General features: G+C 35.0%; 6 protein-coding genes across 8 annotated transcripts; 2 read left to right on the top strand and 4 right to left on the bottom strand.

Moving 5' to 3' along the window:
- Window positions 1-256: 256 nt before the first annotated feature.
- LOC109603210 (DDB1- and CUL4-associated factor 6) lies at window positions 257-4,816 on the bottom strand. The gene is made up of 11 exons (XM_020019689.2): window positions 4,457-4,816; window positions 4,124-4,396; window positions 3,636-3,792; window positions 3,268-3,425; window positions 2,956-3,098; window positions 2,712-2,895; window positions 2,439-2,658; window positions 2,062-2,383; window positions 1,878-1,996; window positions 1,351-1,603; window positions 257-1,297 (listed from the first exon to the last, which is right to left on the bottom strand). Exons 1-11 carry the CDS (start codon window positions 4,542-4,544, stop codon window positions 1,148-1,150), a joined length of 2,067 nt encoding a protein of 688 aa, XP_019875248.1. The 5' UTR covers window positions 4,545-4,816; the 3' UTR covers window positions 257-1,147.
- A 637-nt stretch (window positions 4,817-5,453) lies between these two features.
- Window positions 5,454-9,661, bottom strand: LOC109603208 (ectonucleotide pyrophosphatase/phosphodiesterase family member 5-like). 2 transcript variants are annotated; one of them, XM_020019687.2, is made up of 7 exons: window positions 9,165-9,659; window positions 8,966-9,106; window positions 8,764-8,916; window positions 8,226-8,397; window positions 7,968-8,171; window positions 7,647-7,910; window positions 5,454-7,500 (listed from the first exon to the last, which is right to left on the bottom strand). In XM_020019687.2, the coding sequence occupies exons 1-7, from the start codon at window positions 9,507-9,509 to the stop codon at window positions 7,325-7,327; spliced, it is 1,455 nt and encodes a 484-aa protein (XP_019875246.2). In that variant the 5' UTR covers window positions 9,510-9,659; the 3' UTR covers window positions 5,454-7,324. The 2 variants fall into 2 exon arrangements, with proteins under 2 accessions (XP_019875246.2, XP_049819733.1); XM_049963776.1 differs by having other exon boundaries at window positions 7,380-7,517; window positions 9,165-9,661.
- A 139-nt stretch (window positions 9,662-9,800) lies between these two features.
- On the top strand, window positions 9,801-13,069 carry LOC109603209 (uncharacterized). The gene is made up of 6 exons (XM_049963778.1): window positions 9,801-10,349; window positions 10,412-10,440; window positions 10,511-10,556; window positions 10,824-10,915; window positions 10,972-11,127; window positions 11,349-13,069. Exons 1-6 carry the CDS (start codon window positions 10,233-10,235, stop codon window positions 11,605-11,607), a joined length of 699 nt encoding a protein of 232 aa, XP_049819735.1. The 5' UTR covers window positions 9,801-10,232; the 3' UTR covers window positions 11,608-13,069.
- Window positions 13,039-17,805, bottom strand: LOC109603195 (EEF1A lysine methyltransferase 1). Of its 2 annotated transcripts, none has more exons than XM_049963777.1 (5): window positions 17,756-17,805; window positions 13,725-13,919; window positions 13,518-13,668; window positions 13,256-13,465; window positions 13,039-13,202 (listed from the first exon to the last, which is right to left on the bottom strand). In XM_049963777.1, exons 1-5 carry the CDS (start codon window positions 17,795-17,797, stop codon window positions 13,039-13,041), a joined length of 762 nt encoding a protein of 253 aa, XP_049819734.1. In that variant the 5' UTR covers window positions 17,798-17,805. The 2 variants fall into 2 exon arrangements, with proteins under 2 accessions (XP_049819734.1, XP_019875231.1); XM_020019672.2 differs by lacking the exon at window positions 17,756-17,805 and adding an exon at window positions 14,767-14,908.
- LOC109603206 (lipase maturation factor 2-like) lies at window positions 14,948-21,580 on the top strand. Its single transcript, XM_020019686.2, has 10 exons — window positions 14,948-15,081; window positions 15,303-15,486; window positions 17,632-17,733; window positions 19,005-19,201; window positions 19,259-19,437; window positions 19,495-19,732; window positions 19,786-19,991; window positions 20,048-20,288; window positions 20,341-20,557; window positions 20,609-21,580. The coding sequence occupies exons 1-10, from the start codon at window positions 14,988-14,990 to the stop codon at window positions 20,862-20,864; spliced, it is 1,914 nt and encodes a 637-aa protein (XP_019875245.2). The 5' UTR covers window positions 14,948-14,987; the 3' UTR covers window positions 20,865-21,580.
- A 186-nt stretch (window positions 21,581-21,766) lies between these two features.
- On the bottom strand, window positions 21,767-24,880 carry LOC109603201 (uncharacterized). The gene is made up of 6 exons (XM_020019679.2): window positions 24,733-24,880; window positions 24,630-24,680; window positions 23,872-24,580; window positions 23,626-23,811; window positions 22,973-23,573; window positions 21,767-22,914 (listed from the first exon to the last, which is right to left on the bottom strand). The coding sequence occupies exons 1-6, from the start codon at window positions 24,793-24,795 to the stop codon at window positions 21,966-21,968; spliced, it is 2,559 nt and encodes an 852-aa protein (XP_019875238.2). The 5' UTR covers window positions 24,796-24,880; the 3' UTR covers window positions 21,767-21,965.
- Between the last annotated feature and the right edge of the window lie 39 nt (window positions 24,881-24,919).

Here is a 24,919-nt window from a genome sequence, read left to right as displayed (position 1 = left end):
TGAAAAAGGTAATGTAACAATTTGCAAAGGATAATTTACCAGTTACATGAATTTTTATGTTTGAAATGAACCAAAGAATGAGTCTAGTTATTCAAAATGGTTAAATTGCAATTTTAATACTAAAAGTTCTAAGTTTTCACTTCTATCGGCAGTCTCTGCAACTGCCAAACTTTATTTTTTTTTACTTTAAACTAGATATCAGTATATCTTGTCTTTCTAATTATTGTTAAGGGAAAGTTATAAATAAAACTACATCTTTGTATATTTAAATAATTTATTATATTTTAAATTACTACAACACATAATCTAGCAATCCAACTATCTTGGAAATTGATTATGACTTTTACTAGTACAACTGTGGTAATAAAAATATAACATAGTTTTTTATGAAACTATTACTCTGAATTTAATTCCTAATTGCACTAAACTCGCTTATTTAACAAATCACCCTAACTTCCATGAGTAAGAAACACGGACCTACATTAATTATTACGACGTCGAAGTTAAAGTGATGCACATTTAAATCAATAAACTTTTGTCAAATAAGCAAGTTTATATTTAATTAATCAAATAATGCAGCAAATCAATACTACAAAAAAATTGTCTTGTGAAAAACGTAACATTCCATTCTTGATCAGTCAATAAATTAACTTTATACAATTAAAAAAATAATAAAAATATTTTGAATATCACCTTTCACCTGACAAACCTGCACTATTAAAAATGGGATTAACATGCAGAGAGCTGAATATAATAATTTCCCAATTAAGGCTAACAAAATTTAAATTTGTTCAAACGCGTAACAATCAACAAAGACGGCAAACTCTGGTTATAAAGATGGATAAGTTCACAGCCACTTTTGATGTGAGAATGTCAGGTGATCAATATAAAGCACTAACAAAAATATGTGTTGACATTAACTATAATTTAATCGTAACATTCCGAAAACTCTTGTCTAAATGTGTCAAGTAACAAGTGATCGATGACGCGTATTCATATAATTTTAAACAAAAACAATTAATTTAGAACAAACAAAGTTTATTTTGCCACTGAAACTGAAAATATTACCAGTTAAGTAACCAACCATAAAAAAAACATTGCAGTCATCGACCGGACCCGATAACAAGCTAAACTAGAAAATATAATATTACTTATCGCAGCCACGTCTCATGTTCTGCCTGTTCGAACCGCTCCTGCGTATTTGATTCAAGCAAGCCAGCATGCGAATCATGAAGGCGGCCGGAACTGTTATGGTGTCCCTGGTCTCCTCAAGCATTATTGCATTGCGATTTATTAACTGTAAATTAACACAAATCATTAACTAGTTCATGGTGGAGTAAAAGTACAGACCACTTCAGCCGCCTCCGCATCAAAACTGCACTCGTCCTTGATGGGCGCCCACAACTTGACGTCGTTGTCGATGCCGCTGGTGGCCAGGATTGGCAATGTGGGGTGCGGCTGCAAACAATTAACCACGTGCTGGTCGGCCTGCAACAGCATCTTGATCTCGGCCGAGTGTCTGTTCCAGATGAACACGTGGCCGCAGTCCGAGCCCGACATTACGTAATCGTCGCCCCAGAACGTCGCCTCTTTTATCATAGTCCTAATTCATTAATAGTATTAATTAATACAATACAATACATAAAATAGTGGTCAAAATTTAAATTTCAGATTCAGATTCTAAGGGATTCCCCCCCTTGTTCCTGTCCTATTTTCTAGGCCTTTAGATATTTTTTAAAACTATTAAACTTTTGACATTCTTTGCACAATTTAGGACAAAAAAGTGCTCTTGATAAATTTTGATTATTACAGCCGTTTTTGAGATATTTCAGTTTAATGTTTGAAGAAAGTTAAAGTGATGGGATTAGCAGGCATACCTTGCGTTTCTATGGCCCACATATTTCATTTTCATTTCAGCCTCATAGACCATTTGCTTATCAGTCTTATTATTCCCCGATTCCGACTCCTCATCGTATTCCATATCAACGTCGCCATCCTAAAATGAAATAAACACCACTTAAGATAAGTAAAACAAATTAATAAATATAAATGGAGGCTCACAGTGCTGTCAATGTGGTTCTTGACCTGCTGCGAAGTCGACGGCACGGTGCCGGCCTCCTCGTCGTCGTCGAAGTTACCGTCGACGTCGCCGCCGACCCGCAAGCTGATGGTGGAGTTCGAGGTGCTCTGCTGCGAATAGTGAAAGCTGACGGACGGTTCGGCGCCGTGCTGCTCTATGAAACCGGCACGCAGATGCTGCAAGGCGGACAGGTGGTTCTGCAGTGCACCCACCACCTCCAAGCTGGAGCGCCTCGACGAGGTCTCGCCCGCAGTGCTGGTCGACGCGGCACTCTGGGCTGGTTCTTCCACTTGCTGAGAGGAACTGTTGGACAGCAATAGAAATTATACAAGAGTATTGGAGATGAATTTCTGTTCACCTGTTTCCCTGTTCATTCTGTTGGTCGTCGGCTTCTGCAGTCTCCCCCTGGGCCTGCTGGGCGGGCTCGGCGTCGGCGTCCCTGCTCTCCGGATCGACGGAGTCTTCGCCGCCGGCGCTGAGGGCGGCCCGGGTCATCGGATCGTTCAGCATACGCGACAGCACGTCGGTCATTCGCTGCATCAACGTGCCCTGCAGCTGAGGCCTCGCCTGACCCATACCTGAAAATAGTTCGTTACAGTTTGTTCGTGAGTCCAGTTAATGTTGGGGTCACCTGAATTGGCAGGAGTGTCGCGCTCGGGCCTGGCGTTGGGGCCGGTGTCCGACCAGTCGCCCCTGAGGCGCAGCCTCCTGACCGGCGGTGGCGACAGGCGTGCCCTGTGGCCGCTGACCGCCCTCACTTTGTTCCACTTGGAAACCTTCTTCGCCGGTTTCTTTAAAGCAGTGGCACGGCTTTCCTACAGCATAATAAATTCATTAAGACACCCCTCTAGTTATATTTAAGTTGTGGTATTAACCTGAACGTTAAACAGGTACAGATAATCCGACGAGTAACTGACTAGCATGTCGTGTCCGTCGCCGCTGTAACTCAACGAGGTGATCCTGTAACGTCGGTCGAAGTGCGGCGCGAGGAAACTGCAGAACGACGAGGCTAGGTAGTCTAAAACAACGTGACAGTGCGGTGGTTACGGTACAACAGCCGGAAGACAGTAAATTTCCTGTCCCGTCATCTAGAATTACTACGAAAAACATAAATTGAATCGATAGAGAGATAAATTTACTGTCTCTGGTTTTATTGTGAAGGTTTTTTGCGACAGCACACACGGTACCTCTCCCGTAGCTCAGGTATCTGCGGTCGTAGAGCCGGACGGTCGAGTCGGCGCAGCCGATGGCCAACTGGTTGTAGGCAGTGGGGCTGATGGCCAGTGCTGTGACCGCATAAGGGGATTTTATCAGGATGTCCTCCTGACAATTCTGCTTGCGACAACTACAAATAACAATATATTAATTTACAATATATACAGTGGTCAGTACAAAAAATAAGAATAAAATACATTCATTAGGACACAAAATGAATAATGGGAGAAATAATATAGAATATTATTTTAAATAAAATATTTTAGGACACTAATGGTTGCTACTTCTCTGGTCTGGGTTATGTATAAGGTAAAAACAGATTTATACATATTTAATATACCTTGTTTTAGTCCTCAAGTCAAACCAACGAACTGTGCCATCTTCCCCACAACTTAAAAATGTATTGGGGTCGTTTGGTATAGTTATTACCTCATATGTGGTGGTACCACCATGGCAAGTAAATTGGTCTAGGTAAGTCTCTTTAGGTCTGTCTAAATCTAAAATATCATTAATGTTTAGTGGCATATATGAAAACATATTAATTATGTAAAGATTGTCCAATTATTTGGAAAGTAATATTATTTGAATGTATGTAAAAAGTCCTCAAATTGTCCCATATAATTTATAATAAATGATTGGCTTTCTGCTAATAAATAAACATTAAATAAATGGTTATTTTTAACCACAATCAAGTTACCAAACCTTGGAATTTGATTAATAATTGCTTTTTAATCAAATTCCATTACAACTATTAAAACAGCTATAAAAATTAGGAAGGGCACACTTTTATACTTTAGTATATTATAATTTATGAGAATTAAAGATTACCTGTGTGCAAAATAGACCCGTCACCAGAACAAGAAATAATTTGCTTGTCGCCAGAGCACGGTAGAAATTTGGCGCTAAAAATATTGGCGTGGTGGCTTGTGTAATATTTAGCTTCAACTTTGTAGGTGTGTCCATTTGTTACCATTAAATGTTGGTCATCGGAGCCGGAGAGTATTAAATTCCCATTGTCATTCCAGCAGATTGTGTTCACACAGCCCTGGTGTATTGACAGCTTTTTCAGCAAGCTCAAGCGTTGCACGAAACTTTCGTCATCTTAAAATCGAACACAGCAAAAATAATGGTGGTGATGATGATTGGGCACCGAAGCCTTACCTTTGGAACTTGAATAGAGTTTACTCAATCTGCTTTTGTACTGTCTTTCATAAATGTCTCGAAAGACAGATTTGCGTTTCGAATTCATTATTTAATTATTGGCGTAATTTCTTTGTTATCATGACCTGTTTTGATTTTCCATTCCTACACTACGACACTATAAATAGCCCGATCTCTACGAATTCATGAACGTCATACATAGAGCATGGCGCCTTTGATTTGTTAAAAACGTGGATTAAATGGGACATCCAAGTTTTATGCAACATTTGTTACGATCTCTTATTAAATTCGATATAAATATACGGGTTTAGAATTTGTTCTGCCATAACAAATCTGACAGCTGCATTCTATCGGCACGATCAGCCTGACGAACTGGTTTACAGAAATCTCCGGTTATCGAGGTGGGATGTGTGACGTCACTGATTTTAAAAGCAAAACAAATACAAATGTTTGTCTACCGATAGATGATTATTAACAAACAAGTTTTTGTTGCGATTTTATGACGTATTATTTTATATATAAAATGATTAATTTTCAAACGTTTCTACGTGATACATTTACTTTTCTGTGATGAACATCTTTAATTGGAAAAATGCTGCTATTTGTTTTTAGATGGTGCCACTATCACCGATAGATAACATAATTTTCAAAATTATTTATGAGGAAAAGGGAAAATTCAGCAGTATTTTTAAATATTAACAAAGTTGCAGTTATTATTGTATTATAATAATAGGTACGTAAACAATTAATAATTCTACATCAATTTATAAACTGACTAAATATCTGCCAATATTTCAAAATAATTTTATTTAAAAGCTTATTTAATTCTTACAGGCTAATAATTGTTTCTTGATATAAATTTACTTATATACTAGCTGCAATGTACATCTACAACATTGCAGCTTCAATTACTTTTATAATTTTTTTCATGTTGCCTACAAAGGGGATTCACATGAGTATTGTTAAATACCCAAAACCCTAAATAAAATAAAACACATTTATATTTTAATATTTTATTTAAATTCAAAATAGAACAATTAGTATTAAAACAAAAGTACTAATAATTTAATATCACCCAAAAATTGTGCTCTCTTTGAAAATGATACATGCAACTATAGATATCTAATTTAGCATATTTGGCAAATACAATCACCAACCGTTTCTTCTCACTTCTATTATGATATAGAAATTAATAACATGAGGAGAAATTTTATATTATATATTTTTGACGAATATTTTGTTGTAATAATCAAAGGATTCACATTAAATATGGTACATGCTAAAATTTCAATATAATTTAGTAATAAATAAAAATAAATATCACACAACCAACTTATAACATAAAATTTTCCTCATTTGAAGAACTATTTAATTAAACATTACTATAAAATATGAAATTAATGAGAAACTTTTACACTCTATTATAGATGGACGTATTAAATGTCTAATAATATAACAAAACTAGTTGTAAGATAAATTTTGACGCCATAGCAAAATACTTTGACAATATTTTCAAATACACTATTCAGATTTTAATTCACTTAAGGTTTCTAAAACAATAAAAATAATCCACTATCTCTCAATCCAAATAAAAACTAAATGAGACTATTAAAAAAATGTGTTAAACTAATGGCTGATATTAGTGGACTGAAACCTTAGGAGCAACTTAAATCTACAATATATGTGCTTACACAAATTTGATATTCCACTATCTACACATGTGAGCAAACAACGTATTTTCAAGTCATGTCTAAGGCCGCACTTACAATAATCAAATAAGTTTTGGGACTAATAAATATTTGATTGTTGCATTTACTTAATCTGGCGGCGTAGATTATTAGTTTGGACTAGATATAAATGAGAGAAACATTTATTGTCGGGTTTTATTTGTGAAATCATTCACTAATGTAAAACAACTAATTCAGTGCCAGAGGTATTGGACGTATTTACAATCACAATAGTCAAACGCCTTCAAAATATTATTTGAAGAGGGAATAGCAAGACGGTTTCGACAAATAAAATGGGAGAACAATGTCCATTTAAAATTTACAATAATTAGTAGCAGTGAATAATAAACAAATTGAGTAGAACTATTATAGTTTAAAAAATAAATACAAGTATATTAAAAAATATTAATAAAAAAGATATAAATATATCGTCACTAGCATCAAATTAGAATAATAGATTCAAAATCTTCTAGAAATTAAATATGTGGTATTGCACACATGTAAATGTTTAAGAATTAAATAATGGTGACGTCGTAACACCACCTTATCAGATAAGACAATGGCCAGTATTATTAATACACAGACAAGAACTGTTTAAAGCGCATGTTAATGCTTCTATAGACTAGTAAGAGGGTTTAATATGGCAGATAAATAAGTCCGCTTTGCATTTAGGCACAACTGATTATCTGTATTAAATTGTAGAACTGTTTAATATTCGATGATGCGATAAAGTTAAAAGAAATCATAGGAACTATCAAAATATAGAATGTTGCCTGATTTGAAAATAAATTACGCTCGTTATGTGCACTAATTAATAAAATTATTTACCACTTATCAAAATAAATGGAAAATAAATTAACTTGTATATTATTGTTTAGTAATCACTTAGCTTAATATCATCACATTTTGGTTAAAGCAAATTTTAAGAGAAGTAAAAAATCTTCAAATAAATAAAAGTATAATAAAGCTGTCAAAACAGGAGCCAATTCAGCTTTTCTAAATGGATTAAACAGCATTTGCGAGCGCAACAAACTTATAGAAACTTGAAAAACTTAAACAATCCAATTAAATTCGTGCTTAATCAATTTTGTCACGTCAGTTAAGTTTAAAATCAAGCAATCAATCTTTGAGGAACGTGAATTTAAGACGATTCCTCCGACTGCAGCAGATGTTCAGACTCGTACTGGCTCTGAAATGCTTGCGGGAACCTTTTATTCAACGCCGCTTCCGTGGTCTTCTTCTGTTGCCTCTTAATCATGATCAACGTGAGGATGGCGGCCACACTGACCAGCACGATCGTGATCAACACGCCCCCTACTGCAACGGCCAAAATTCTATTAATAAATCGTAGTTGGAATATTAGTAACATTTATTATAAACAAACAATAAAGGTATTTAAATAACCAGGCCACCAAAACTTCAACGCATCAACCATCCGAGAAAAAGCCTAAGTAGAAACTCACCAGTCACCACCAGAATAGATGTGAGGCTGTATTTACTTTTACTGGCCGGCACCAGGAAGTCCTCGACGTGCTCCCACGTGCCGTTGTTGAGGGTCGGCTCTATGCCCAGCACGTGGCTGAACAAGTTGAAGAAGTCGACGGTGTTGACGGTCTCCTTGCGGTAGTTCTGTTTGAAACGCGGCCCTCTAGCCATGAAGAACGGGTACATGTCCTTGCTTAACTGGCTGAAGTAACCGTGCACCCCGAATTCCGTTTCGTTGGTCACTATAAATAAACTTTATGAGTTTTTCCTTAATTAATTATTAACTAACGTAAGCTTACAAGTGAAATTATAGTGGGCTGCATATCTGGGGGCTGCCAGTATCATGTCATCAAGGGCGTAGCCTTCATTTGCCAACACCAGTATGTCAGGTGATCTACTGGTTAAATAATGGTACTGAGTGAAGTTCTCCTTGGTTAATATTTTGAACTTTCCCACTTTTTTGCTTGCTTGAGACAGTTTCTCATAGATTTCATCAAGGTGACCTAAAATAGAGGCAAAATAAATATTTTAATCCAAAGAAAAGTAACAATTTGTACCTTCTTTGGCAATAATCTGCATGCAAGGGCTGGCTCCTTCAGTTATGTAAGTTCCTTGTGTTAAATATTGAGTAACATTCACAAATTCAAGAGGAGTTACTGCTGTTAACCCATGGTCACTTAGGTGGATCACATTTACAGTGTTTTCCAAGTTGTGCTCTTTTATTTTGTCCTGAAATAGAAATAAATTAACTAATATTTTACTTGTTGTCACTGCTGGGGGTCCCACAAATTATTAACAAACAATAAAATAAGAAATAAACAAAATTAGATATATTAAAAATTTAGTTAGACTAAGAAAATTAAATATTTTATATTTAAACTGGTAAATTTATTTAATAAAAGTAATAAATGCATTTGTTATAGATTTAACAATGAAGTGAACTTGTTTATGATAACCCATTATCATTGTTTTTATTATAATTTTATGTGTGTTGTAAATATGACAATTGTATGTACATAAATTATGCATACAAGTGACTGATAGTTAAATACTAAAATATAAAAAATCAGTAGAATTAATTTGTAGCACACTTACATCTAAATATTTAGTCAGATTGTCCAATTTCTGAAGCAAATCCATAATAACTGGTGAATTAGGGCCATAGGCATGTCCGTGTGTGTCTGGTTCTTCAAAGTACACCATGACTAGATTAGCTGGATGTGTTGGATGCGTAATCCAACTAATAACCTGAAAGTTATATTTTTATTCACTGCTAATAAAGGTTTATTTGAATTACTTTGTCAATTCTTTCATGCCAGTCTATGCTGGTATTGTATGGTTGGACATGTGTTATATTCTTATTTTGATAAGCATATGCAGCTCCAGGCCACATCATGCTTGCCGAGTGTCTTCCTTCCCCCATATCCTCATTCAAGCGCTAAAACAATTTATTTACATTAAGTGAATTTTGCCGTAAATATTGATAGTTTTCTTACCCAAATGGGTACAATGTTATTATTATAATGGTACATTTCATAGCTCATATTCATGGCCTTTTTCAAGTCTCGATCATAATACGTATTGCCAATTATACCATGAACATCTGGTAACAAGCCAGTGGCAATTGAGTGGTGATTGGGGAACGTTTTAGTTGGAAAAACATTTTTCACATAATCGACGGACGCGCCAGTTTTCTTGAGCTTTTCCATATATGGTACCATTTGTGTTTCGAAGAAGTCATGTCGGAACGCATCGTACGACACTATTATTAGTATCGGATGCTGTGATATAGAATATACAAAACTAACAAACAAACATTGTAATAAAATTTTGAAAATCATTCCAAAAACGCTTTTGTTTTTGTATATCGGTTTGACACTCGGCTTCAATGACGTTTCGGACACGAAACTTTGGTCAAAGGAGAAGTAAGTTCATTCATGTTATGCAGCAAAATCCAATAGGGACCTGTTTTACCCCATTTTACGTGTGCCAGTACTCGCTAATTAAATGCTTTTAATTTATTAACTCATTTACAATGTATTAGTCTTTAAAAATTGGAATAAATAGGTCTAATTTGTTTGAAAATATTTTTGTATGGCTGTTAGTGTTATGCAACCCAGTTTACGTTGCGTCAAAATTGCACCTTTAGATTTAGCTCCGTTTCGATTGATCTGTGAAACACCTGATTGCGCTGCCAACTGTCCCACCCCCGGTGATTCACGTCGCAAGTTGGTATTAAAAGTACACCCTTTTATCATTTGTCTTTCTCCTCTTTCACAACAAAAATTAATTAAAAAAAAAAACGAAACACACGAAACACCCGAACTCACCATGTGAGTGCAATTAAAATTACTTATTCACGCATCAAATCGCCGCCGACAATCCGTTAGTACGCCGGGCATCACAATTAACTTATGCGACTAATTAAATAAGTGACGTGTATTACGTTGGTCCTATTGAATATAAATCGTGTTGAAATTAATATAACAATCACGGATTCATCGCACTTTTCGAGGCCCCATGGGGGTTGAAACGGATGCAGTCCATAAAGGACTGCAGCAACTATGGGTAACTGCTTCAACAGTTGTATACCCAAATCTGATGCTTCTAAGACGCTCAGGAGTCTCAACATACTGTCGGGCCAGAACAGTGGGGTTGAGTTCACCTTCCTTGTGGAAGATGTAAGTTGTAGCTTGTAGGTCGAAGACTTTGGACTGTAGTTTAATGAGTTTGTTGGTTTCAGAACAATTCCACTTGTGGGGACAAGACGAGGTAATTATTTAACTATTGTTTGTTGTTTTAGTAGCTTATTTATTGGTACTTTCATGCTTGCTGGAATCAGGAGCTTTTTGTCTAGATTTTTTAAGAAAAGGAAAGATCACAAAAAGGTAACAATATTTTATTATTAATAGTGAAATCATTCTACATGTTATAATGTGGAGCATGCTTTTGACATGATATATACCTCATATCTGTGTTCATGCATGAGTTGCCACAATCACTGTTATGTATTATTTGGTTCACTGACTTTTTAAAGGCAAATTGATTAAATATATTTGAAATATAAAATGCTCAACTCCCCAACAATTCAATTTTACTTCACTTATTTAATAAATTTAATTAATAAAATACTTATTCATTTTTATCATTTCTAGAAACCCGTTTTAGAGTTAGTTGACGGCTTGTTAAATCCCCAACTAACTTCCTACAGCAGATTAAATGAATCACAACGCCTTCCCTCAACCGGGTAAGAATCTCACGCATAAACTAGTATCTCATTTTTTAACTACGGCGTGAATTCAGGTCATGTACCAGTCGGGACATACAACTGCAATGTTTGGACGCTCGTGCTCTTATGTCCAGGACCGCAGCTTCAACACCAGCAAGCTCCTTGGATCTGGAATGGGAACATGAAACTTTACCCATTTCTATGATACACGACCCATCTGGAAGCTCCTGGTAATTGTCACACTATTTTAAACATGATGTTTATTCAATTACTATGTCTAGGACTTTAAAGGTACAAAAAGTATCCACTATAAGTCAGCTTTTGTATCCATTGTACCTTTCATAATTGAGCTACAGTAATAATTGGGACGCTGCAGCTCAATTATGAGAGATATAATTGAATTACAGTAGTAATTAGGATGCTTTTTCAAGTTTTTATCGTAATGTTTCAGGACTGCGTTGCCGGAGGACCTGTCGCAGTGCGCAAGCGCCTCCAGCCCGCAGCACACCGCCGCGGTCCACAACAACAGCGACTCCGACTGGTCGAGGGTGTCGTCGGCCAACTCCCTCGAATGGGACAACGTCCCGAATTCGATACAGGCCAGTCCGCCGCCCTCCGAGGTCGACACCGACACGCAGTTCCTGCTCAGCGAGATCGAACGACTGACCAATCAGACGCTGCTCGAGACCGGACAGGACCTGTTCAGCTGATCATGCGCCGCCCAGGCCGCCAAATGGTCCGTGCGGACTTGTGAGTTGACTTTGTGTCGGATGTAGCTGATCATTTTTGGGGTGTGATCATTTCTTGTCTGTAAATTTCGTTCACTGCGTTTTATTGTTTAAATAAATCTTAAATAAAACACAATATAAAAGTTTGAGCTAAAAAAATGTGGTATCAGGTAAATAAGGTCTTTTTAAACAATAAAAATGCAAACTATATATTTATTATATATTATTTATAAGACAAGATTACATCAATCTCCTTATTTCACCTCTGTTTTATATTTATTGCAGATTATTGAAAGTTTTATATTATATTTCTCAAATACTCCTCAATTGAAATTCAATTTAAAATAATAAATAACATAGTCTATCAATTTTCTCTATAAAAAACTAGAAATGTGACGTCAATCACAATTTTTATAGTACCTACATGAGCAGATAATAAATGTAATTTTTAATAAAATCCCCGTTTAAAAGACCTCTAATTTACGGGACTATCTGTATATGTGTAATCGTTCCAATAACAAGAATAAGACTGTAATTTATCAAAAAGTTGTAAAATAATTGATTGATTGTCTTATTTTGTACAAAAAATAAACAATATAACAATACTGAAATCTTTTAAGACCATGTTTATCTAATACTATTAGAACCCTTAAAAGACAATAGCATAAAACGTACCTTCATATGATAAAACATTAATTAAAATAAATAATAAACTATTTTTATTACATTGCATGTTTTACAAGATTTCAGTAGGTAAATTTAGTAATAAATCATCCCGTAGTGTCCTTTTTATAATTAATAGTAAATATTGTTGTTTAGAAGAGACAATTAGGCCTATATGGTTGATATACCTGTTCCACCCAAGATATGGTTGTGTTTTGATTTTAAACATTATTTATTGTGTTACTTAACTGAATGTATTGGTCTTAAGTCTGAGAAAAAGCAACATCTTCAACAAGACTATTTTGAAACCTCTGATTGTTCAAAATTTTCAATATTACAACGAATAATTACAAAATAGTCACGACAAAATACTTATTCGTTTTCGAGGAATGGGAAAAATCAGGTGGGACCAAGATTCGCTTTTATTAGAGGGGCCTTCATCAATTGCGATGTGAAAAATTTGATGTAATTATGTAATATACGGCTTGAGCTTTCGATTTTCACATAAACTTGTCACTAAACCCAATAATACGTTATTTTAAAATTTAATGGCAAATAAGTTGCGTGCAATATTATTATTGGGGGATTTAATTCGTGTGCTTGATTTAAGCAATTGTATAGTTTAACATTGTTAAGTCAGATTGTTGTGTTTTAATTTATTGTTTTATGATATTGTTAAATGATTTGCTTATATTACATAGATTTAAAAACTGTTTGTATATACACACACCAATGTTTTATGCATACATATCACCCTAGAAAATAAATAATACCCTTGTAACTTTGAGTGTTTATTGTTGAAAAATCATAATTAGAATAACAACAAAATTCATTTCCTAAATTGTTTTTGTGTTTTGGTACAAATTCAGTTTTAACCAAGCCCATGCTTTCAGCCAACTTAGACATTTTGGCCCCTGTAATATCAAAAAATTAGTTGATATTATCAAGTTGATGTAACAAAATGTACCTGTACAAAGAATGATTTTGTCTTTGGAAAGATATTTCATAGCCACATAGTTTTTATTCAGACACTCCTCAGCTAAAAATGGGGGATCCACCACCACCAAATCAAAGTGTTTACCCATGTTTTCGCCAACTTCCAAAGGATAGTTGTAGTCGAAGTAGTGAAAATCACTTCCATATACAGCAAATCTTTTGTCATACTCAAACAAGATAACTTAAATGGGCCCCAGTTATTAATAGAGATTTATTTATGTTCAGAGGTTTACCTTCTTGTTCTGGTCCACTTAGTTCTTTGGTTTTTTTGTACAATGAAGGGCAAGACACAAGTGCAATCTTCCCTGTGGGCCCCACTGATTTAACTGCTAGATTTGCTAAGAAGTCCACTGTTTCTTGATCATACCAAAATTGGCTGAGTTGCTAGAAATTTAACAATGCTTTGTATTGAAATATATTACTGAATTAATTATATTTACCCAGTCTTCTTCTATGTGTATTTCTTTAATGTCATTGGAGGCTACCGCCAGTTTTAGCTTGCTCTCCTTAATCTCCTGCTCCTTGTAAAACTCTTGCAGGGCCATGAATGTCTCGGCCGAAAGGGCTGGTATATCGTCGTCTGAGTTGGACATGATTTTGTGTTTTGAGGTGTTCACCCACTTTTTAGTTCTGGTCTAAAAATGTTTTATAAAATATGTTTATTTTGTTAGGTTAATTCAATCTAACCTAACTTATGTGGCAAATGAACTACTGTCAGAATACACGTGTGTTTATTTACAATAAATAAGCATGTTTTTTAAGTAAAATCAATTCGAATTAAATAAGTAAATTAAAGCATCTGTTTTGTAGGAGCATATAAATTCTATAAGAACTTAAATTTTCAACGACAAAGACAACATTGCTTCCGAAAAGGATTATAGACAATAGTTGTTCTTCGAGTTTTTATAGACATTTCTATTTTTAAATATTACCATCATCAGGCGATTTACAGTTATTCAACAGTATATTCTACCTGTTGTACTAGACTTACTTTCAAATAAGATGATATTCAGGGTCGCAGTAAAATCTTTCTTAACTAAACATAATATTATATACATATTTTCTAAACCTATTTAATAATATCAAGGAATATAATTGTAGTTTGTGGCCTAATACAATAAAATTATAATATTAGTTATAGTATAATTTTGAATATTCCTCTTCTAACAACTTATTATTGTTTAGCAAAGTTTACTAATGAATTCCAAACGTCATATTTAACTTTGGGAGGTTATGGTTCTTGAAATGGATGTTTTAATCAACACAGATTACATTGTATAACATAATGACACCGAAAGAAATCTCCGGTTAGCACAACGGAGTTTATAAATTATCATTTTTTTGTTGTACATCCACTTTATGTCCTGCCATTGTAACATAAAGTTGCTAAAAAGTCTATCGTACTTTTCGGAAATGGAAGTCACGCATAAACCTTCCCAGTGTAAAATTAAACAAACAAAACATAGTAACCCAATCGCTTACCCCGCCACTGCGACCGAGCGTGGTGCGGTCTGGTTGGGCGTGCTGGAGGCATCGTCGCGTCGCCGCACACGATCAACAGCTCTGACGAAAACACCAAACTCAACAATCAAATCAAGTCGGTTGCGGATCCAAAGCCGACTGAATCGCGACGTAAATAACAAGCGCTAAGGCAACCGCTTTATGCTACACAAACCGGCACCGGAAGCAGCACTCCACCCGAAATGATCTCGCTGAGGTACACGCGGAATTTGTTTCTCAGGTGTTTCTGTGTGGTTTACCTGTTCGCGTTCATATCCTTCTACATACAAATACCAGGTAAGTACAACCAGTTTATTATTATATTATTATCCATTGATTTGCATAAAATTTGTGGACGTTGAATATTCATACATTCAGATCCAATTAGACTCGTGTTGCTATGCGAATACGTCTTCACCTCATTATCTTGTGCATGCACCCCATTATCAGAATTCAATTTTTGTGTATAACAAACAACCAAAAAAAGCGATGATCCAACACCAATTAATAATTTGCAGGATTATATGGGGACAATGGAGTTTTACCGGCGAGTTCCCTGTTGGAAAACAGCAAACACAAGACCCTGTCTGCCAAGGTTCACTACCAACCAACTCTGTTGTGGCTAGCACCGTACCTGGGGCTCAACATCAACTATGCCCTTGATGTTCTGGCACTTTTGGGCAGCTTTTTGGCCTTCTCTGGGTAAGTAATTTCAAACTAGTTCAATAAGTATATACATATAATTTAGGCCCTAGTTACCTAGGGTCATCAACCTGTAAATTTAATTAGGATGTGTATAATATTTCACACTAATCTATTCATTAACAAGATTTAATTTTATGTATGTCTATTATAGTATTCAATTTAAGTTAGACAAACTTTCATATCATTAGATTTTACCATAATTAATGTTAAAAAGGTGACACAAGAGCTGTACTTACGAACAAAATGATAAAAGAAGATAAACAATTCTATTTTTAATGAGTTGTTGTCGTTATAAACAATATTTAATAGTTTTAACGAGCTGCTGTTTTAAATTAAACCGTGTAAAAGTATCAAAATGATTAAATTTTGAAAGATTGTCAGTAAACAGATTTATTAGCTGAGACTCAAGAGACATTAATCAAAATGGGACAGAAATTAGAGCTTCAATAAGTATAAATTTAATTTAAAATATCCCTCCTACTGAGATCAGTTTACTCTCGACGTTTATAGTAAACATGTGGTCTTGAAATCACCTAAATCTGACTATTTTTTGATTTTCACAATATTTTTTGTGTCTTATAAGAATTCAAGGATAATTTTTGATGAACCACTCATAAGATTGAAGTACAGAATATAGTATCAGTGCCTTTTACATAAAGAATTGGTTTCAGTAACACGTAATTTATTTTTAAATATGACATGACTATAGTAAAATGTGTTTCTATTTATTCTGTCCTCACCATGGTCGATGGTCACCTTGAGACACATACTCCAATATTTGATTTATAAGGTCCTCATTGCTACATTCACCCCCCATGTCGGGAGTAAGGATCTGGTCTTCATTGACTGTTTTATGGACAGCATTCCTTATTCTTTTAACGTGATTATGAAGCCCTAAATGCGACAACATATCACACGAGGCGTTTATACACCCTAAAGGGTTTTGTCTTTCGTCTGTGCACTTAACAAAGTTTTCAAAGATCGCATACTTATCCCCAAAGTTTTTGGACGAGGCGAAGCCCTCTCCACCCACCATTCCAATCAGTAGATGCACCAGGATGGTACCGTAGACATTAAACGTGACTATTACATCGAAGTTAGCAGGATGTTGTATTAGTTGAGTGGCGCACGTATCAATCAACATGTTACGCACACAAATATCTGGATAGTCTTTGGCAATGTCCTCCACGGTGCTGCTGAACAAACCGTCGGTTAGTTTTAGCAGGTTACCCTTGTGGGCCACCGTGATTTGCTTCCTACCATTACGCCTCGCATACTCCAAGGCAAATCTGGCGACTCTCTCACAGTTTTCCCGGGTAACTATCTGAAGACACTCAACCACCCCGTTAACGTTCTCGTGCTCCAAGGCGTTGTACTCCCTGGCTGTGTTCTGCCTGATCACCACCACGTCCACGTTCTGAAACCGGGTCTTTATAGCCGGAATCGACTTGATGTGGGTGACTTTCACGTACAGCTCCAGGGCCTCCATTATGGCGGCGTTCCTGTTAAGGGTGGTCACGTCGCTGCCGATGTCCAGACAGCCCTTGATGGCCACCCGGTTGCGTTTGGTGGACAGGATGGCGTGCTCGAAGCCGTCGTACTTGTCGGACTTCTCGTCCACCGCGACGATTTCGAAGTCGACGGGGGCGCCGGCCCGTCTCAGGACCTCGCGCACGCTGTCCATCACGGCCGGGCCGTTGCCGCTGCCGGGGAGCATGGTGACGACGCGTCGGCCGCCGTACGAGGACACGGGGTCCACGTCGCAGCTTTGGTTCACGTTCGGGTAGTCGACCACGTCTTTCACCTCAGGGGTCTGGCAGGCTGAGCTGCAGCTTCTGTAGGGGAGTTGTTTTAGCTTCCTTGACACTGTTCTAAGGAACATTTTATTGGTTGAAGCCAATTTTATGACGTTAATGTTGTTCATAATGACATTAAATTGGCACAAGTCATAACCAAGTTATTTATTATTAATCTTCGATTAGTAGTTTCTTCTTTATATGTTGTGGAGGTTTTAGTTTAACTGATGATTCACTGAGAGGTAACGGTACAATTTTCAATATTAAAGTTATAAAAGTATTAATATAATTATTAATATTCGTATTTAACTTTATTGTAATAATAGTAATTAATTTATTTTTTCAGATTTGTGTCGCAAAAGTTTTGTACCATCCCACTATTTGCTGCCTTATGGTCATTGTATTTTTCGCTGTACCAAATTGGCCAAACTTTCGTCGCAAATCACTAGTAAGTAAAAATATTTTCTTACCTTATATTTCAGTGGAAAGTTTTTACCTTTGATTATAGGCATTACGAAAAATTTTGACATATACATTGACAATTGTAAAAAAAAATTGTATACAAAAATATTTATTTATATAAAAGTTTATTTTTAGTTTTGTTGCTGCCAATTTTTTTTTTAAATTTCTAGAAAATAAATGATTATACAAATCTATCTAAAATTTATAATCAAAATATTTCTATTACTTGAAGAAAAGATCTATTTAAATACAGAAAAGTACTTTTATTAAATTTAAACTGACTTCTACAATCTATTATTACGTTATTTTTATTTGTATGAACTTATATTCTTATAATACTTACATAATATTAAAATAGGAAAAATGTTTATACTTCCCTGAAGAAATAATGTTGCTGTGTGCTTACTATTTTTTGTTAATTAGGAGATACTCACCTTTAATTAAATGCAGTTTATATTTTGCTTAAAATAATTACACTATTACTTTTTTATAATTATTAATTTTGCACATACATTAAAATAATTTCTACTTCTAAATTAAATCCTAACAAAATAAATGGGCAATTAATTGACATTATTTTTAATTTAATTAATTGAATCTTTTTATTAACATTAATTTTTTAATTGTCAACATCTTTTTAGGATAAAATTTTTATGAGATTAGTTTGCGTAAATCAAATTAGAATGACATCAGCTAAAATGACCTTAAAAATCATCCTACTATGAAATGAAATTCTAGATTGTAATGCACCTTTACCATAACTTGTTATGGTCGATATTGTATTACTTTTTACAAAAAGAAACATTCTAACATTCCAAATTAATTAACGCAAGCCTGTACAAAAGAGAAACATGTGAAATATGTATTTTATTATCAAGTTTCAGTTAAATCACTGTAACAAGCATGTTAGGAATTTTTTTGCATATTAATTAGCTTTTTATTTTAATAAACCTTAAACTAAATAAAGACATGTACAATGTAAATATATTATACCTTCTTTGTCATGTTTCTTATGTTAAAAGAGCAAAATAACAAAGACTACTACGTCGCAGCCTCCTTTGTCTTATATAAATACCTTTTGTATATATTTATATTCTTATTTGTATAATTTACTGAGTTCCTCTAAATATTTGTGTCGAGTAAATATTTTTTTTAAAGTTAACTTTATTATTTCTTAGATAAAATAAATTTTATTATCAATATTCAGTTGAATACAGGTTTAGGGAGTCACTTTTTACTTTATACCTTATTTTTCAGTGACGATTTGTTACTTGAGGCGGGCTTCTTGGCTCTCCTGGTGGCGCCCATGCTGCCAGGAAAGCGTAAGGGCTCCAAAGGGTCGCCCTGCGACTTGATCAGCTTCTGGCTCGTGAAGTGGTTGTTGTTCAGATTCCTGTTAAGCAGCGGTCTTTCCAAACTATTGAGTGGCTGCCCTAAATGGTGGAGCTTAACTGGTAACTAACCAACTTGTTTCCTCTCTTACTAATTATAATAATAAACGTGATTTGTAGCCTTTGACTATTGGTTCCAATCGCTTCCGTTGCCCAGCCCACTTTCTTGGTACGTCCATTATCTGCCCTCTTGGATTTTGAAGTTGGTTGGTGTATTTGCTAATGTGAGCGAAATTGGATTGCCCTTCTTGTTCTTCTTGCCTATCAGAAGTGTCAGAATTACTGGGTTCGTGTTCCAAGTAAGTAAATTTATATCTTTTTTATTATTATTATTAACTAATGTGTATTTGTCTTAGATATTCTTGCAAATGTGCATCGTTTTGACCGGAAACTTCAACTTTGTCAACCTCCTTATTGTAACCCTCCTCTTCTCCCTATTGGATGACCTGTTCTTCTTTGGAAGAAGGAAGTCCCTGAGCAAGTTGAACATTTTGGGCAAAATCGCCAACGTAATCGTACATGGTGCCGTAATTTACGGAGTCATACTCTTGTACAACTTGAAAGTTAACGGAACAACGATCGATTCGAATATTGGTAAGGAAGTACCATAATTTTTGTACCTGTATGTTTATTGTTATTCGTTTCAGCATTCACCAAAACTCAGTTTGACCAAGTGGTAAGCAGGGGATTAACGTACACAACATACTTCGGAATAGCTTCTCTCGGCCTTACTGTCATTCAAGCTTTTGGCCAGATCTTGTTTGATTCCCAAGCTAGCGGCAGCAAAGTATTGAACTCATTGACCGCCGTCTTGTACGGAGGTCTTGCCACCTTGTTGTTCTTCTCAAGCACTGTAAGCTTTAGTTTATTAGTACAATTAATTGGTTATTGAAATGTTGATTGTTGTAGGTACCACTGGCGTCTCTTCACTCATCCTCCAACTCAACAGTCCACCCTCAAGTGCGTACGATTTACAACAGACTTCATAAGTTGCACGCCGTTAACCAGTACGGGTTGTTCACCAAAATGACTGGAGTGGATGGTCGTCAGGAAATTATTTTGGAAGGATCTGACAACATTGATGGCCCTTGGAAGGAATTGAACTTCCTCTACAAACCTGGAAACGTTAATCATTCTTTACCTTTTGTTGGTAAGTATTAATTTAATAGTAAAGACTGTAGGTAGTTATAAATTGTTTTTAGCGCCTTATTCCCCCCGTTTGGACTGGCAGATGCATTGGGCGGCCTTCAACACCTACGAAAAAGAACCGTGGGTGCTGTCGTTGACCCACCGCATCCTCCTGGGCCAGCCTGAAGTCCTGTCCCTTCTAGACAGAAACCACTCGCCCTTCGTTAAAAACCCGCCGAAATACATCAGAGCTGCCCTTTACAAGTACAAATACACCCCTTGGAACCAAAGGTGACGCTCAATAACCGTTTGATTCGTTTAATTAACTTGTCTGTTGTACAGATCTCAGTCCGCCTGGTGGACAAGAGTGAAAGTAGGGGAGTACTTCCCGCCGTACAGCTCATCGTCGAACGCTCTCATCGATTACTTGAGAGCCAGGAATCTCCTGCCTGCCAAATCTAAACAGACTGTCAACCCGCTGTGGAAACAACTGTTGGACAGCGTCAGATACGTGACCAGCCACTTGGAGGCCACGCTGTTGCTGTGGTCCGTCTTCACGGCCGGATGCGCCCTGATCACCACCTCGGGAAAGAAATAATTTAATACATGTTATAACGTTGACTGATTACAGATATACGTCAAGAGTGGATGTTTTGGGATTGCAGTTAATGTATTATTTTTTGAGAAAACGTATTTTCACATTATCACACTCTCTGGGACAATAAAACGGAAGTTATGCAGTCATATCAACTTCCCAAAATTCACTCTTCTTCGAAGCCTGGATGAAATGATACTTGTCACTGTTTAAAACAGGGTATGAATATTTTTCTATCAAATGTTTTTATATTAAATGTGCACTTTTGATGTAGGGCAACAAAACTGGATCAAATATTTTGGTATTTAATGATTGTATTGTTCATTTTTTCAGTAGTATAAAACGATAAGTAGCATTTCATTTTTGGATTGTAGGTACCAATATAAAAAGTATCATTCTCTTTAGGGCTTTAAGGACATATACAGTTTTATTTATGTTAGATGTAATTTTATTTTTATAATATTGCACATTAATGACACTTTACGCTTATGTCTATTTAATTAATTTTACAGTCATTGTAAAGTAGCAATTTCATAAATTATAGTGTTTCTGATTGAACATAAATCATTGAATTGTTAGATGTGTATGAATAATGTGTTGTTTATCAGTTTTGTAGATAAATAAATATTAATTAGCATACACATTAAAGTGTTTTAGCGATATTATGCGATATTGTTTGTAATAGTAATACGATTCGAATAAATTATCTGTAAATTTAATCAGCTTTTTATTGCTTACAAAAGAATAAAGTATTTAATATAATTAAAATTGTTTATTTCAATCTTATAATCATATATTGTTCTGTATATTAACTATATTAATTTTTAATTTTAATGATAATTGTGGTTAATATAAATAAAACCAGCTTTAATAAAAAATTTATTACAACTTTGGTCATACAAAAATAAATACCAACTTAAATACCTTAAAATAAAGTAAAATAAAATTATATTTTGAGAACAAATTACTCAATTCAATCAACTTTAGTTGAATTAAGACATTTGTATAATAAATATTTATTAAATTATTTTTTATTAATAATTATCTATTTTATTGTTAGTTAGTGAGTTAGTAAATCAAATCAAAGGTGTAATGTTTTAATAATTATTGGTCAGAATTATCTTCATAATGGTAAGAACAACTGGGTTGACTTAAGTCATCCCATTGTTCAGTTGTTCCTTCAACTTCTTTACATGAAGCAGCCGATTCATCATCACATTCAACATCAGCACTAACTGCTTCATAATTACTTTGTGACGTGCCTGGAGGCTCCACAACTTGAACCTTATTTGCCTTTGAATTTTTGGCAGGTGGACGTTTCCTTTTATACACTTGGACTGCCTGAATTTTTTGCCTAAAGGTGTTGCACGACTCACGTAAGTTTTGCGAGGGTGACTCGAGTGATAACACCGCAGACCATTTAAAAATGGTCAGGAATCTTTTGTAAAACGTGTTCCAGCTATTGACCATAATCCTTTTATTTTCAGGAGTCATTAGTGATAACTCATTGGAGATTCGCTCAGACTCCTTCGTATAAATAACGGGAGAATGCAGGGAGTTGAATATTTTTTCCCTACTGGAGTTATTCTTGTAACTTTCGTATTTAATCAGTAAGCTCCTCATGCCTATTATGGTGTTAACATTCGGCGGTATCAAAGATATTATAAAGTACTCATTTATAGGCTTTTTAGAAAACGATTTACATTGACCATTATTAGTTGTATATTTAGGGCGTAGGTTTGTTAAAACGGCCTTATCTATTTCGTCTAACTCATCGTATTGATCCAAAGATTCGGGAATGTTTAGTTTAGCCTCAAGAATATTTAGTGTATAGTCAATATTTTCAATAAGATTGGTCAAACCAGTAGAATACACATTTTTTTTGGAAACAGTTGATTTATAATAATTGCTGAAGTAATTTATCAAGTCATTGTCAATACTTTTTTTGGTATCAGCCTTAGGCTTAGTCCCTTCAGTATTAAATCCATTAATTACTTCTTTTATTTCTTCCAAAGATGGTATGTCTTGGCCTTTGAAGGTGTCAGCTACATGTCTGGAAAAATAAAATAAGTCAGACATACATCAAAATAATGAATGTTTTATGTATGTACCTTAAAAAGCTAAAACTGTCAATATTAGCCCACACTTTATGATTTCTTCTAACAACATCATCAATTGAGCCATTGGGGTTGTTCTTAAAATATTTATTCAGTATGGAATAACGCTGCCTGATTTGCCCTCTGGCCCTGTTTAGTTGCTTTGAAAGACCAGACCAATTTTTCGTACCATGTTGCTTCACAAAATTCATAATAATTACATCCTCCTCCTTGGTGAAACTGCCCTTCTTGATGCTGCCTTGCAGGTTGGCGTTAAATCGCGCCTTCAATTGGCTACAGGATCTGTAGGGAAAGTACTGAGAGCACTTCGTGAACGACCTGCCAAACCGGTCGACTAGAATCAACAGCAGCACATCTTCCTCCTGAGAGAACCGTTCCTTTTTAAGGCTTTGCTTGGACAGGAAATATGTGTACCTGTGAAACAGGGAGTTTCTGTTTCGGTCTGAGAAATAATGAGCTATATTACTCCATTGTATTGTGTCCCCTATTTTGTACTGATCAACTAGCTTCAAAAGCTTTTTATCCTCCTCAGGTGTGAATTTGTTTTTCTTAAATTTGTGTAGTTGGTACATAAACTGGCAACACAGCCAATACCCTAGAATGTACTCAAACAATATTAATGACACAACAAATATTAATTGTTATACCTGTTAAAATTTTGCCATTTCGTTGGCCACCCATTTCCTCAGCAATTTTATCCCAGTTCTGCATATTGTATTTACCCACTAGCTCAATGAGTGTGTCACTATCTTCCCTGGATAATTTATCAGTGAGGATGTCGGGATGTAAATAACAATGCCATAAATATTTACAATCAGTTCCACTATGTCTGCCTAAAATAAAATTAATTATTAATCCTAGTAAGTAAGTTACAGCCTCTGTTAAATTATTACCATTAAAAATATTTTCAGAAATTCTGTCCCAGTCAATGTACTTATCAGATTTATAAGGAGGACACACTTCATTTTTATTTTGAACAACTTGTAGCTCATTTTTGGCCACATCCAGTTCTTTTGTTATAGATTTTTTTTCACTTGGTGATGCCTCATGCAGCTTCATTTTTAATGAATGTATCTTAGCATTCAATTCGTTTTTCAAATTCCTGGCATATTCTGTTTTCACAGCCTTCATTAATTTCTGTTTTTTCCTGTTTGAGTAGATCCACTGTGAAGATGAGCAAATCTCATAAGATAACAGTTCATTGTTGTTCCTTTTTTGAAAGAAGTCACTACTTGGCTTGCATGGGAAAGAGTCGTGGTCTTTGAAATATGGAGCAACTATTTTCATTATCCCATTATATGATTGTTGTGGCATGCGTTTTAATAATTCCAGTTTGTCCCTTCTTTCACTTATAGTTTTTCGTAATTCTAGTATTAAATTTTCAATCTTTTTGTAGTAAAATAGTAACTGAATGTTCTTCTGGCGATTAATAATAAGTGCATCTCTAACTTCAGGGTTAGTACAATTGTCTATTATTTGTTTTTCTTCAGCAGTTAAAGACGCATCTGGTGGTACTGAATAGTTATTTTCGTTTAAGGTCTCAAATTCTGTTAGCCCCAAGTCATCATCATCCGAACCATCAATTAGGGAGAAACTTTGGGCCTAAAAATATTTGTATTTATCATGGCCAAACTAATTAGAAATATTTTACCTCTTCTTCATCTTCTTCATCGCTGTCTTCGAATTCTACGTCTGAGTAATCCTAAAAAATATACAATTTGTGCTAAGCTACATAATAATCGAAGATATCTTACTTGATCGTCTTTATTTTTATTAATGAAGTCATTTAATGTCCTTAACTCTTCCTCGTCATCCATTTTATTGTGGTGACTTGTAAAGAATTAATAATATTATAATGTTATGACAACTAAATTTAAATAATTTATTTAAATTATTTTTTAATCTTCAGTAAAATATAACCTCCAAATTTTAATGTAGTGT

This window comes from Aethina tumida, chromosome 2, assembly GCF_024364675.1.
Source record: "Aethina tumida isolate Nest 87 chromosome 2, icAetTumi1.1, whole genome shotgun sequence".
NCBI classification, from domain to species: Eukaryota; Metazoa; Arthropoda; class Insecta; order Coleoptera; family Nitidulidae; genus Aethina; species Aethina tumida.
This window is presented reverse-complemented; position numbering and strand designations above follow the sequence as displayed.